Source organism: Rhinopithecus roxellana, chromosome 15 (genome assembly GCF_007565055.1).
Source record: "Rhinopithecus roxellana isolate Shanxi Qingling chromosome 15, ASM756505v1, whole genome shotgun sequence".
Lineage (NCBI taxonomy): Eukaryota > Metazoa > Chordata > Mammalia > Primates > Cercopithecidae > Rhinopithecus > Rhinopithecus roxellana.
This window is the reverse complement of record NC_044563.1, coordinates 90,102,144-90,115,218: the sequence shown is the minus strand read 5'-3', so window position 1 is coordinate 90,115,218 and position 13,075 is coordinate 90,102,144. Positions and strand designations below refer to the sequence as shown.

Below are 13,075 nucleotides of genomic sequence, written 5' to 3'. Positions count from 1 at the left end.
CAACAATGTCTAAAAGGAAGTTAGCCAGGCATCATGCCTATAGTCCCCCCTACTCAGGAGGCTGAGGCAGGAAGACTGCTTGGGCCTGGGAGTTTGAGGCAGTGAGCTTGATCAAACCACTGCACTCCAGCCTGGGAACTGAGCAAAACCGTGTCTCTAAATAAATAAATAAAAGATTAAAATGTCTAAAATATTAATAGTGGTTATATCTGAAAGTAGTATTACAGGTGAATCTTTTTCTTCTACACTGAATAAATATTGTAAATAAGTAAAATACCTTTTTATGCTTTAAAATTGTATTTTAATACTCAAAACTACTTTCCTAATGTTGGATAAATGTACAAATACCTACTAAATTCAGCTGCCTGTGTGGCCACAGTCATTTTTATTGTTTTTCCAGAATGTTCCAAACAGCTCTGGAACAAGAACAGTGGGACCACCAGATAGCTATCTAGCCTCACCCTTCTTCCCATGCACGTGAAGACCAAGTCTCCAGCCTGGCTTTGGTAGAAACCTCTGTGGGACTCAGGATAATAAGGCCTTCTCCTTCTCAGCTGGGGAAAGGAGCGGCCTTATGTCACAGCTCTCTCTCGCTCTCTGAGAGTCAGCTCAGAAAATCCTCTGAAAAGCTGCGTTAAGCAGCAGTTGCCAAGACAAAAGGTCCCACCTCAAGGGTGGAAACTCTATTTGCAATTTTGTAGACACAGGTGTTCTTCCAGGCAACTTAAGATCTACAGTGTGGGACTGTATTTGGCCAGGAATAGCTCAGAAGGCCTTCCCCGCCGAAACCGGCTCTTGAAGCTTCAGTGTATATTTTAACTATATTTGGCAATTCTAACCAAAGAGGTCAGTGGCTTAGCTCAGGAGAGGAAAAAGGTTGATTTATAATCCCTTCTTCAAACCAAGACCAAGAATTTAAAACTCAGTTCATTTATTTATTTTGCACTCATTGAGCTTACTGCTGAAGCAGCTCTCCTTCCCTATTCTACCAGCCCTCATGTAAATCTTTCAAAACCACAGGTGTAAATCACCTATACAAGCTATCCCTGTTTTAGAGGACATTTGGGGACATTTGGCTGGAGAATCTAAATGTTAAAATTATCCCACTTTACTCCGTATGTCTTTTTTTTTTTTTTTTTTTTTTTTGAGACGGAGTCTCGCTCTGTCACCCAGGCTGGAGTGCAGTGGCCGGCTCTCAGCTCACTGCAAGCTCCGCCTCCCGGGTTTATGCCATTCTCCTGCCTCAGCCTCTGAGTAGCTGGGACTACAGGCGCCCGCCACCTCCCCGGCTAGTTTTTTTTTGTATTTTTTAGTAGAGACGGGTTTCACCGTGTTAGCCAAGATGGTCTCGATCTCCTGACCTCGTGATCCGCCCGTCTCGGCCTCCCCAAGTGCTGGGATTACAGGCTTGAGCCACCGCGCCCGGCCAACTCTGTATGTCTTTAGAGCATCAAAATAGCCTGTAGCACTTGGGTGCAAATCCAGGCTCCAGCACTTATTACTCACTGTGTAACCTTGGCTGAGTTACTTTATGTCTCTGAGGTTGTTTCCTTATCTATAAACAGATAACACCCACTTCACAAGGCTGTTATAATAATTAAATGAGATAAGGTATATAAAGTGGCAAAGAGAATATCTGACACCAAGCAAGTGCTAAAAAAAGAATCTGTCTCCATTCCTCCCCATCACTCCGCTTCACCCTTAGCTGTTCAGCCAAGGTGTTTGCTTTTCAAGAAATTGCCTGATACCCTGTGTTTGATTACACTTGGATGGTACCATTCCCATAGCAAGCAACAGTAGCTAAAGATAAAAGCTGTGACTACTCCTCAGCTGTGGACAGGTCGAATCAGCTCACAAATGACTCATCACTGTTGATAAACGATGTGTTCTTGGCATCAGGAGTCCCTATCCTGATAAGCTTCAGCACCTCAAAGAGAAGGGCCCAGGGTTTGATGGTGACCTTCGGTTAATCCTGAACTCATACCAAACTGGTCCTAGGAGGGTCTCTGTCTCCTTGCACATGTCTCCAGTCACAGGATTCTCAGCGGGAAGGACTCCAGCTGAGCAGCTGCCTCTTTCATCTCAGAGCTGAACCATCTTCTTCACTTGCCTTGAATTCCCTGAAGACTTCCTCAGCACAAGGCTAGACGCCTGTTCCCTGCTCATAACCGCCCTAAGCTTGTGCCCAACCTGCCTTTGGCAGCTTTGTTTGCTGGCTGACGCTGTGCCAGGGTGAGGTTTGGCTGGAGTGCTTTGTGGCTACAGGACAAACCTTGGCTCAAGGAAAGGAGTGAGTGTCTAATCTTGAGCCACCGTCTGTGAGGCTGAAGTGTTTGCTGCTCTCTGCAGTTTCTGTAGCCCCTTCAGACCACCCAGAACCCACTCACTGGCACAGAAATTCCATGACAGGAATCTTTTTTTTTTTTTTTTTGAGGCGGAGTCTCGCTCTGTCGCCCAGACTGGAGTGCAGTGGCCAGATCTCAGCTCACTGCAAGCTCCGCCTCCCGGGTTTACGCCATTCTCCTGCCTCAGCCTCCCGAGTAGCTGGGACTACAGGCGCCCGCCACCTCGCCCGGCTAGTTTTTGTATTTTTAGTAGAGACGGGGTTTCACCGTGTTAGCCAGGATGGTCTCGATCTCCTGACCTCGTGATCCGCCCGTCTCGGCCTCCCAAAGTGCTGGGATTACAGGCTTGAGCCACCGCGCCCGGCCGACAGGAATCTTTAGTCACTTTTCATTCATACATGCCTGGTACATTTTCGGTGCCTGGCAAAGAATTCCCACAAAGTGAATCTTTTTCTGAAAGGCCCTTGAGGACAAGAATGGTCTGTAGCTGCATTTCTAATCCCCTCAATTCTGGCAAACCTCACACAATTATTAAGATCAAACAGGACAATAAACTATATGAGATTGGCACTGTCAACAGCCAGGTGCCCAAACTGAGGCTTTGTATGGTCTTAAGGAAATTCTACGTGCTCGAGTTTACTTCCTTTTAAATTGAAACTGCTTTGAAATGAGGTATCTCTGGACCCCAGACTAGGACCCCTCTCTCTCAGTGGGTATGCAGTCCTCTTCTGCAAGAAACTAAACAACCTAGCCCCTCGGAGGGGGCCTTGTAATGTGCAAAAGCCCTAGAAGGCCGTAGGCCATCCTGGAAACATTTCCATTCTCCAAACTCACCTTCAGGTTTTCTTCACCAGGAAGGTTTCTGAGATCACCTACAAGCATTGAGGCCAGGGAAGCTTTTTGGAAAGGACAAGTAGCTGATCTCCATCTTGGTCCTTAGGATATTGGATGAGACAAACGGGGCACCCTGAAATCAAAATCAGGGGTCCTTCTCTTTACTCTCCCCTTATGTCCTAACTATTCCTATGTCCCCTGCCTTTCTAGTCACTCAAAGAGGGCTTAGTGTCTGTCTATCGCCGGAACTGCGATCAACCTTCTCAGAAGATAAGGCATATAAAGAAAGTAAGAAGGAAGGAGAGAGAGAGAGGAAGGCTGGAGAGAAGTGAAGAAAAAAATGAAAACGGCTTGGGAAGGAGGAAGGAAGAGGTGAGCGGCTAGGGGAGGCGGAACAATGAAGGTCTCAGGCCGTCGGAGGCTCACGGTTCCGGCGGCACGTCCGTCCCGCCCGCCTCCAGCCGGCAGCTGCACACAGCGCAGCGTGTGGGCGCTGAGTCACTGTCCCAGAACAGGGAGCCACGGTGCAGGTCTGGGGGGTGTAGGGGGACGGCCCTGGTTGGCATCTGCAAACTGTTTCTTTTTTTCTTTCTTTCATTAAGGCTGTGTGCTGACTCCCACGTAGCAGAACTTATTAAACCGCACGTACTGCTTGGCGGCGCCGGGCCTGTCTCAGCTGCCTGCAGGGGGCGCCACAGCCTCGCCCATGAGCCCGCGGTCCTCGGGCGCTCAGGCCCGGGGCAGACCCGGGGTTACTGGGGGTTACTGGCGGTTACTGGGTTTTCCGGAGGTGTCCCAACGCATTGCTGGGGCGCCTTGGAAATTTAACAACCGCGGCAGGAAGGGGGAATGCTTCTCTTAGAAGGCCTCAGAGACCACCCCAACTTTTCGAAGCGCGCTTTCGCGCAGGGTTCTGTGAGCAACCCTATAAATCTAGGACTCCGTTGCGCAACCCGAGAGTCCAGGCTTGCCAACCCACTAGGGCTCCCCCTACCCCCGCCCGGCCTGGCCGCCACGCCAGGCGGTGACCTCGGGCGTCTCCGCGAAGCCCTGGTTCGCACCCAGGACACGTGCTCTGCGCGCCCCACACAGAGAACAGAGCTCGTGACAGCTCAGCCCGCTCAGAGTAGAGCCAGCACCTGCACGCGCTGCCGTCCCACCTTCCCAAGCCCGGCGGCGGGACCCCAAGGCTCCTGGGCGGGCCGGGACCAGGGCACGCTTCCTCCCTAGACGCGAGAGCCGAGCCGAGAGAATGAATCAGCATTGAGACAGTTTATTGGTTTGCTGTTCGCATATCACCCATTTTATGTAAATAGATTATACAGAGACTTGGTGTTTCCTTCTTCCAAGCAGGAGGTAATCAGTCTTTCTCTTTCATGCACACAAACACAAACACACTCACATTCCACGCGGCGAGCAACTTTACACCTCACTGAGACATTCACGTCTTAAAATAGGGGGAGGAGGACAATACAATTGCTTTTAAAATGCCCTTAATACAATATATAACGTACAAAAATATCTCTATATTTGAAGTTACAAAAAAACTCTTGACAGCAACAAACTTAAATATTGATAGTTACCTCTATATGTACAACACGCATTGCACTTTTCCTCTCTAGGTTTTGGAAAGTTCAAGTAATAGTGAGGCTTGCGCCCTGGTGGGGTGACACGCCGTGAGAAATCAGTTTGTGGGCGAGCACGGCTGTGGCTCAGACCCCTGCCCCAGGGGTCTCAGCATTCATTTCTCAGTTTCTCCTCTACTTAAGCCTGGCAAACACTCACTCGGATTCTGCTGCATCCCGCCCCCACGGGGCACCCGCACCTGAGCAAGGCTAAGGAAGCGATGCCCCCAGAAGAAGGGGCCCTTGCAAAGCCAGAGATCGCCGCCGGAGGGTGCCTCCCGGATTCGGGGTCTCTGCAGGTCTGTCACAGCCCAGTCCCCACACCGCTCGGGAAGTCCTTCGTCCCGGGAGGCACCAGCGGGATGCTTGCGCGACTGTTCGTTGTGCCATGGGCACCTGAATCCTAAAGAAAGTGGGGAGCACTTCCACTCGGGGGAACTGGAGCCCCGGGTGCTTGTGGCTTAGAAGACATCAGAGTCCGACCCGGGCCGGCCTCGGGCAGGGAGCGCCGGCGCCGACGGCCGTAGCCCTGGGGGCTGATCTTGCTCCTGGGGGCGACGTTGTCCTTGTCCTTATCTGTGAACTGGTAGATCTGGTGTGCCAGCTTCTGCACCGTGCATGTCCCGAAGCGGCAGCCAAAGCTCCGGAGGCCCTGGAAGTTGTTCATGCTCTGGCGGTAGCGCTTGACTCGGATGCGGGCGGCATCCGGACTGCTTCGGGGAAGGGGGGGAGAAAGCCAACTTGAGACCCCATCAAGCAGAGCTTTGGCCCCAACACCAGGAACGGGAGCCATTCTAGGGCCAGAGGGAGCTGGAAACTGCTCGCGCCATCTGAGCTGCCGTCCAGCCCCAACGATCCCCCCGGGCCAGGGGAGTAGAGACAGAGAGCTCCTCCCGCACACCTTCCTTCCCTCCCGTCCCTGGACAGCACAGGGCGTAGTTACCTGTCTTCGGGGCTTCGAGAGGCACCCTTCATGTCCTGGGGCCGAATAAGAGTCTGGGCAGGCCCGGCCTTCACGTCAGCGAGCCCGGTGGGGTAGCTGCTGGACATCCGCAGTTCCCTCTTCCCACGACTCAGAGCCCACTTATTCCACCTGGAAAACACAAGCAGACCCGAGTCGCGTGCGTTCAGGCGATGTCCTGGCCTGTCCCTGCTCCCATTCACTTCTAGACCTTCGGGACCAATAGTCAGTTCCCCTTGCCTGCCAGGTACCAGGACGGGGGACGGGGCTGCCCCGGACTCACTTCTTTCGAAACTGCGACGCGACATCCAACCGAGCGGTGTCAGCGCCTAGGAAGGCGAGCGAACCCAGGTACATCAGGGTGACAGAAACCAGCTTCATCCCCGCCGCGAGGCGCAGACCCTGGAAAAGAAGAAAGAGTCGAGCGTGAGCACCCGGGCCAGCTGCACCACTCGGGCGGGGCACAGAGGGCGGGCAGGGGCCCCGGCGAGGAGGGTTTAGCCCGCGCTTTCCCTGGCACTTATCTCCTTCGGCGCAGAGAGGCGCCAGAGGCGTTTGCACGCGCCTGCCGGGTGACAGGCCCCGCACGGGAGGCCGCTGCACCCCGCCAGGCTCCCAGAGGGTCTCTGCTCAACTTCTTGGAACTTGGCTGACAGAGCAGAGGTGACTGGGTCTCTGGATCTCCAGCTGTGTGCACGAGCTGGGCCCAGGATATGGGGTGTATCCCTCAGAGAACCCCCCAAAGTGGGTTGTTCCCCTCACCCAGATCTCCCAGTTTAGGGCCTTGGCAAGCACTGCCCCCACTCCACCTCTTAACCCGCAGCGTCTGCGGCACCTACCTGCTAAGACAGTGATCTGCCAAGTACTTGGAGGAGAAAGTCTCAGACGTCCCACTGGCAATGGCAAAACCCCGAAGTCCAAGCCCAGCTGCAGTGAGAAGCCCGAAGTGGCAAGGCTCGAGCTCTTCTATCTAGTGTCACCAAGAAACCACTGAGTGGCCAGCTCTGGTTCCTGTGCTTTATAAGCGCACGGGTGGGGGAGCGGCGGGGCGGGGCCTGTGCTGCCCAGTTGCCTTCCCTTTCTTTCCTAAGCCACGCGCGCTCCTGCTCTCGGACGCGCGCATTGCTTCCTTCGGGGCTGGGGTTGGGATGGGGGGAGGGGGACTTGGGGGGAGAGGAGGTCCCTTGTGCCCAGAGGGCTTAGGTATGGGCTCCGGGCGGTTAGTGCAGGAACTGCTACAGCCCTAACTCTTTGGGCACAGGGTTCAGACAGTACCCCGGGGCCAAGGGGCGCCACTACAACCTCTTGAGGTCCTTATCCAGGACCTATGTAGCCCGGAGTGCAAAGCATCCTGGCGAAAAACAGCAAGAGCCCGCGGGAGGGACCGCGCGGATAGCCCGAGCCCCGGAGTTGGGGAGCCGTGGACTCAAGTGGACCGCGCCCCCTGCCGGCTTGGCGCCTGACCCGGCCGCGACCCCAGACTCCCGCGGAGGGGCCGGGGCAGGGACGGAGCAGAGCCGAGAGGAGCAGGACTCACTAGTCCCCCAGAGGACCGAGACCCCGGGGTTTCGGGATGGGCTAGTAAGATTTCACAGTAGGGACAAAGTTCAGAAAAGCTAAATTGAGAATTGGGATTTGGAGGGGGGAATTATCTGAAATTTCAGAATTTACATTTCTATTTGGAAATGTAGGAATAACCAAAATTAGGAGGAAATATACTGTTTCATTTTGCCTCCTTGTGATCCTATTATGCCTTATAAGGTCATAACCTGAGAGTGCGCCTGGCTGCCTTCAATTCATCCATCGTAAACGTGAGGACTGACTGCCAGGGAGCACACTAACGCTTCACGTATGCTAATTATTTTACAGTTTACCAAGCACGGCCACATCCCAGTCTACTTTGAGCTTCACACCCAGCCTTGAGTCAGGCAAGGAAGGTAACATTACTTTTCCCATTTCAGCAGGTAGAAAATTCAAGCTCAGAGAGCGGAGGTATCTGCAGAGAGGGGAAGTCACTCTGCAGGTGGGAAGCAGCAGAGTCCCTACTCGGCCCGACACGCAAGCACGGCCGACTGGGGCGCGGTGTGGATTCCTCTAGGCTGGGGTCACCGTCTTCTCAAGGGGGAAAGGAGAGTCCTAGCCCCCGCCCAAAGAATTTGTGCCTGTTCATGATGAATCACGCTAAACACGTTTGTCACCCGTTTGTGCTCTTCCATCACAGCTTCTGCTCTTTCTTACTTCTCTCCTGGGGGCCAAATTGGGAAGGAAAGGCTAAGCCACGGGGCTTCCTGCTTCTTGCTTGTGGGTTTCTGGGGTCCTACTAACCACTCCTCTACTGGAATGTCCTGAAGCCCAGCGACTCGACGGAGAGGCCAAGGGTGCAAGACCACTAGCCAAAGAGGCTTCTAGTCTTTACCTCCCGGCAATTCGCTGTGTGAAGGTGGGCGAGTCACGTCCCATCTCTCGTGTCCCCATCTTAGAGCCGGTCCTCAGCAGACCTTTAAGCTTCTTTCCTACTCTGCCATATGGCTCTGAGCTCCGGTGCAAAGGCGGCTGGGCGGTGGGGTCTCGCGGACCTTGCCCAGAGTGGTCTGTCTGGGCCGCGCACCGCTGGCTCAGCCGCCTTTTCACTCTCGGGACTCAACAGTGGACGTTGCACCTGGGGAAGAAATGGCCGCGCCGAGGTTGTTTATTTTAAGGACTTTTCCTGGAAGAAGCCACCTGAGCGGACCTGAATTCCATCTGAGGACGGAGGACAGATTCCGGGCCCTGACCCTGGCCCTAGTAAGGGGTTAGGACGCGGGGGGTTCTAGGAGTGCAGCACGGAGCACTGGTCGGGATCCGACCGCCTGGCTGGGGGCAGGGCGGTCACCGCAGCGGCCTGGCCGGGCGGCTAGTCCGTCTGCGCAGACAGCAGCTATTACTGCACGCCTGCTGGATGACCAGGAGCCTCCCCAGCCTAACTATTGTTCTTCTTCCTTGTCTCCCATTTCCTTTTCCTTTCACTTTATCCTCTGCGAGTCAAGCTCTTCCCACCGATCCAGGACTGGCTATCAGTCTCTCTGAGGATGCGACCTACTTGTCGCCAGTTTCCACTTGGGTCCGCGCCAGGACAGGTTTTACTTTCATTTCTCCCGCGCGCGCCTCTGACTGCTGGGGAGGTCAAGGACAGCTAGGCGTCGGCCCACAGCCAGGGAAGGTCCCGTGGTCTGGACTCGTTCCTTCCAGCCTCCACCAGTTCTGGGGGGGGTGGGGGAGGGTGGGCGGGGCGGGAGTGTTCGTTCTCCAGAGAACTCTGCGACTGTACCTAGCTGCCCTTTAGAAAAGCCGGTGATTCCGTAGGGGAAACTGAGCTGTCGCTCTGCCAGGAGGATCGCGAAGCGAGTGCTCTTGGTTCAAACACCTCTTTGAGCTGCAGGCAGCTTCAAAAAGGAAAGCAAGCCCAGGAGTGGAGGGAGACTCAGAGGCTAGGCTCTGCCACCCTCGGGTGCCTAGGCCAGCAACATTGTGGCTGTGCCAAGAATTCCCACCTGAGAGTCTTTGCACGCACCTTATCAGCCTGGTGCATTTTGTCGCTCTGGCACTTAGAGATCTGTCACTTGAGAACCAAGTCAATTCTTTCTTTAAGTAAAATCTTGGATTGGCAGCTCAAAGGATTTTGCTAGAAAGCCCCCATCTTGGAGTGTGCGTGTGTGTGTGCGCTCCCCGCTTGCAGGGGCCAGAGTGCTCCCCAAAGCGTCGTGGGTTTAAGTCGAAAAAAGATAAGGAATTTGTTAAATCTGGGCATCTATGTTTTTTCTCATGAAATCTCAAATTTGCTTAATTAATCATCGTTAATGACAAAAAAATCACTAGAATGCATTTCTGATTCAATGGTTCTATGGAGAAGGAAATGCTGCAGTGGGAGTTCTGATCCTGGGGATTTGTTAACATAAGTTGCATCCATTCAAGTGGCAGTGATTGTAGATTCACATTGAGCAAGGACAGTACAAGGAAGGAAGGAAGTGGAGGAAGAAACATCTTTAAAGTTTCTGGCAAGAAAAGAGAAAGAAAAAGAAAAAAAAACCCTTAATGAAGATCTACTTTTTTTTATGCTCCAGAATTTTAAAAGGTCAGATTATAAATAAACCTCCAAAGCACTGTAATAAATGTGTACATCCTGACAGTAGAGTGACATACATACACATATGCTAAAGGGTTTTTGCATAATGGTGTTTCAACTTCTTCACATTCCAATTGAATGATTTTTAGGCCCTACATCCAAGCCTGATTCTTAGAAATGTTTGGAATTTTTAAAAAATGTGTGGTAGTGGTTTATCAGCCAGCATTGTGGACACAGTTCCTAAAGCCAGAGTGGCCATACTCAGGTCTTTCAGGGAAGCAATGAAAAATAATAAATATCAATGATATTAATAAGAATAACTAAAATGTGAGTAGCTAAGTGCATTGCATAATTATCTCAGATGCCTCCTTTATCAAACAGGAAATTTTATGATGCATTTATTATTAATATAGTTCATAATGTCTATTAAGCTGAGGACTTGTTTACAAAGTTCACTTGAAAACAAAGTTCAAGATGCATCCTGAAGTCATAACACAAAGTGATTTAGAGAAAGGACACAATCGGCCTTGTGGATTCGATCACTTACAGGGAGAAGTAAAGCAGGATACAAAGCCCAGGGCACTTTTTTGGGATCTCTGACTTCTCTAATGACCTAATAAAAATATAGATCCTTTCCAGAAAAATGAACATGTACATAAACCAATTAAAGTATAAAATAGGCATACAGTTCTGGGAGGTTGACCAAGTTTAAAACCCTGACACAGAATAAAAAGCACTGTTTCCATATTTTAAATTTCTGTCTGGTTTGCAGTGGTAAGGGCAAGGAGGACAGTTAACCTCCCTCTTTAGGGCATAATATTTTCCAGAGCATCAGCATAAAGAAAAGTAATGGTTTTGCTGCCCCATTTTTGTGCTCCTGTACAAAATAGGCAGAGAGTAACAGTCAGTTCTTGTACCTGATAAAGCCAGAAGGCAAACCTCCCTGAAGCTTAAATAAGGTAAATTGCTGCAGAACAAATGAAAGAGAAGAGATGATACGGTACAGTGGCTCATGCCTGTAATCCCACCACTTTGGGAGTCCAAGGCAAGTGGATCTCTTGAACTCAGGGGTTCAAGACCAGCCTGGCAACATGGCAAAAACCCATCCCTACAAAGAAAAAAAAAAAATGAGAGAGAGAGAGAAAAGAGAAAGTAGTAAACCTAAAGAAGCTTGTTACAATAACACCTGTAACAAGACAAAATGAAATTACTTCAAGACAAATTTGCTACAGAGGTCACAATAAATGGCATCAATGAATGGATGATAAAAGAGATGATGATTAGGCTATTTGAATCATCCATAGCCAAAGAGAATGGTGTTAATGAGAGCAACCATCATGTAGGGATCTTGTGGTATCAGATTAGAAGCACCTGGAAAGAAGCAATTATTTTATATATGTATATACATTTATATTTTTTCTTTTTTCTTTTTATAGAGATGTGGTTTTATCATGTTGCCCAGGCTGGTCTTGAACTCCTGAGCTCAAGAGATCCACTCGCCTCGGCCTCCCAAAGTGCTAGGATTACAGGTATGAGCCACTGTGCTCAGCCAAGAAGCAATTCTGATGTATAAGCCTGAATGAATTGATAGTGTATTCATTCTTTCAACAGATATTTACTGAGTATGTATTATATACCTAGCACTGTGCTAAGTTCTCAACATACAGTAGTCACCAATGCAGTCATCAACAAACTTACCCTCAATGAGCTTACAGCCTAGTGACGTAGCCAGATATAAACAAATCCTTATCGGAATTACATATTTACATGATTATAAACTGGGTTAAGTATTCTGAAGGACAAATCAAGACTAGGGGGATCTAACATTCCAAATGGAGGAAACAGCATGTGCAAACACTCATAGATGGGAAAGAACTTGGTACATTAGAAAAAATGAAAGGAGTCCTGTTTGATTAGAATGCATTGAATGATGGAAAAAAGAGGCCTGAAATGAGATTAAAGAGGTCATCAGGGTCAGAGTAAATAGGACTCTTTCAGACATGAAGATTTTGCACTTTATTTAAGGTGACATGGAAAACTATTGACAGGTTTGAAGACAGGAGAGACATGATCTGATACACATTTATTTAAATGATCGTTTTGGTTGTGGAATGTGGTAGATAGATGAGAAAGGAGCAAGAAAGGAAGCAGCACAGTGGTGTACTCTGGAGAGACTGGAGAGGGTCTAGTCCCCCCATAACGTTGTTTATTATACTCCCTCCCCCACATACACATGCTCATTCCACCCTGAAGTTTACCAGCTTCCCTGACATGCATTCTGTTCAGTAGTACACGGCCTGCTCTCAGAAGAGCCCACACTTGGTGGAATGCTCTGCTGAAGCTGTTTTGAAATTCTCCAACACTTCTGAACAGGCAGTCCTACATTTCATTTTGCACTGGACTCCACATATTATGTAGCCACTCCTGCTCATCAAGCATGCGATCTAAGTAAAAGCAGCCTATAAACTCTTACAGTACCTACCTATACTGTAGCTGCTAATGTCAGGGATACTTCAAATGAATGTTAAGATTCAACCATTCATCTCATCACACATGTGACCTCAACTGCAGGACACTTTCTTTTTTTTTTTTTGAGATGGAGTCTCACTCTGTCGCCCAGGCTGGAGTGCAGTAGCCTGATCTTGGCTCACTGCAAGCTCCACCTCCTGGGTTCACGCCATTCCCCAGCCTTAGCCTCCTGAGTAGCTGGGATCACGGGCCCCCACCACCACACCCGGCTAATTTTTTGTATTTTTAGTAGAGACGGGGTTTCACCGTGTTAGCCAAGATGGTCTCCATCTGCTGACCTCATGATCCGCCTGATTTGGCCTCCCAAAGTGCTGGGATTACAGGCATGAGCCACCTTGCCCAGCCAGGACACTTTCTGTGTCATCTATGAAGCTTCTTCTTTGCACCCCAAACACACTCAAGGTAGAAATGGTGTGTTTGCTATACAAATTTAATTTTGAGACAGGTTCAATAACTTGCTTACTGTCCTTAACTTTTACCTATATAGAAAGTTTGGAACCATCAGTTAAGCTAGGAAAACAGTTAAGAACCTATTGCAATAATGAAGGTAGAAGGTGATAATGGCACAGACTAGTGGGGTGGCAGTGAGAGTGGAGAGAAGTGGACATATTTGGGAAGTAGGAACAATAGGACTGAGTGATGAATGTGGGGCTGAGAGACAGCTGTCAAAGGTAATATT

The 13,075-nt window shown here is 50.2% G+C and overlaps 1 protein-coding gene across 3 annotated transcripts; it reads right to left on the bottom strand.

Annotated features, from left to right (window-relative positions):
• Positions 1–4,436: 4,436 nt before the first annotated feature.
• ADM (adrenomedullin) lies at positions 4,437–6,853 on the bottom strand. Of its 3 annotated transcripts, none has more exons than XM_010384823.2 (4): positions 6,605–6,853; positions 6,049–6,167; positions 5,748–5,897; positions 4,437–5,517 (listed from the first exon to the last, which is right to left on the bottom strand). In XM_010384823.2, the coding sequence occupies exons 2-4, from the start codon at positions 6,144–6,146 to the stop codon at positions 5,208–5,210; spliced, it is 558 nt and encodes a 185-aa protein (XP_010383125.1). In that variant the 5' UTR covers positions 6,147–6,167; positions 6,605–6,853; the 3' UTR covers positions 4,437–5,207. The 3 variants fall into 3 exon arrangements, with proteins under 3 accessions (XP_010383125.1, XP_010383126.1, XP_010383124.1); XM_010384824.1 differs by having other exon boundaries at positions 4,437–5,514; XM_010384822.1 differs by having other exon boundaries at positions 5,748–6,167; positions 6,605–6,750.
• Positions 6,854–13,075: the final 6,222 nt, after the last annotated feature.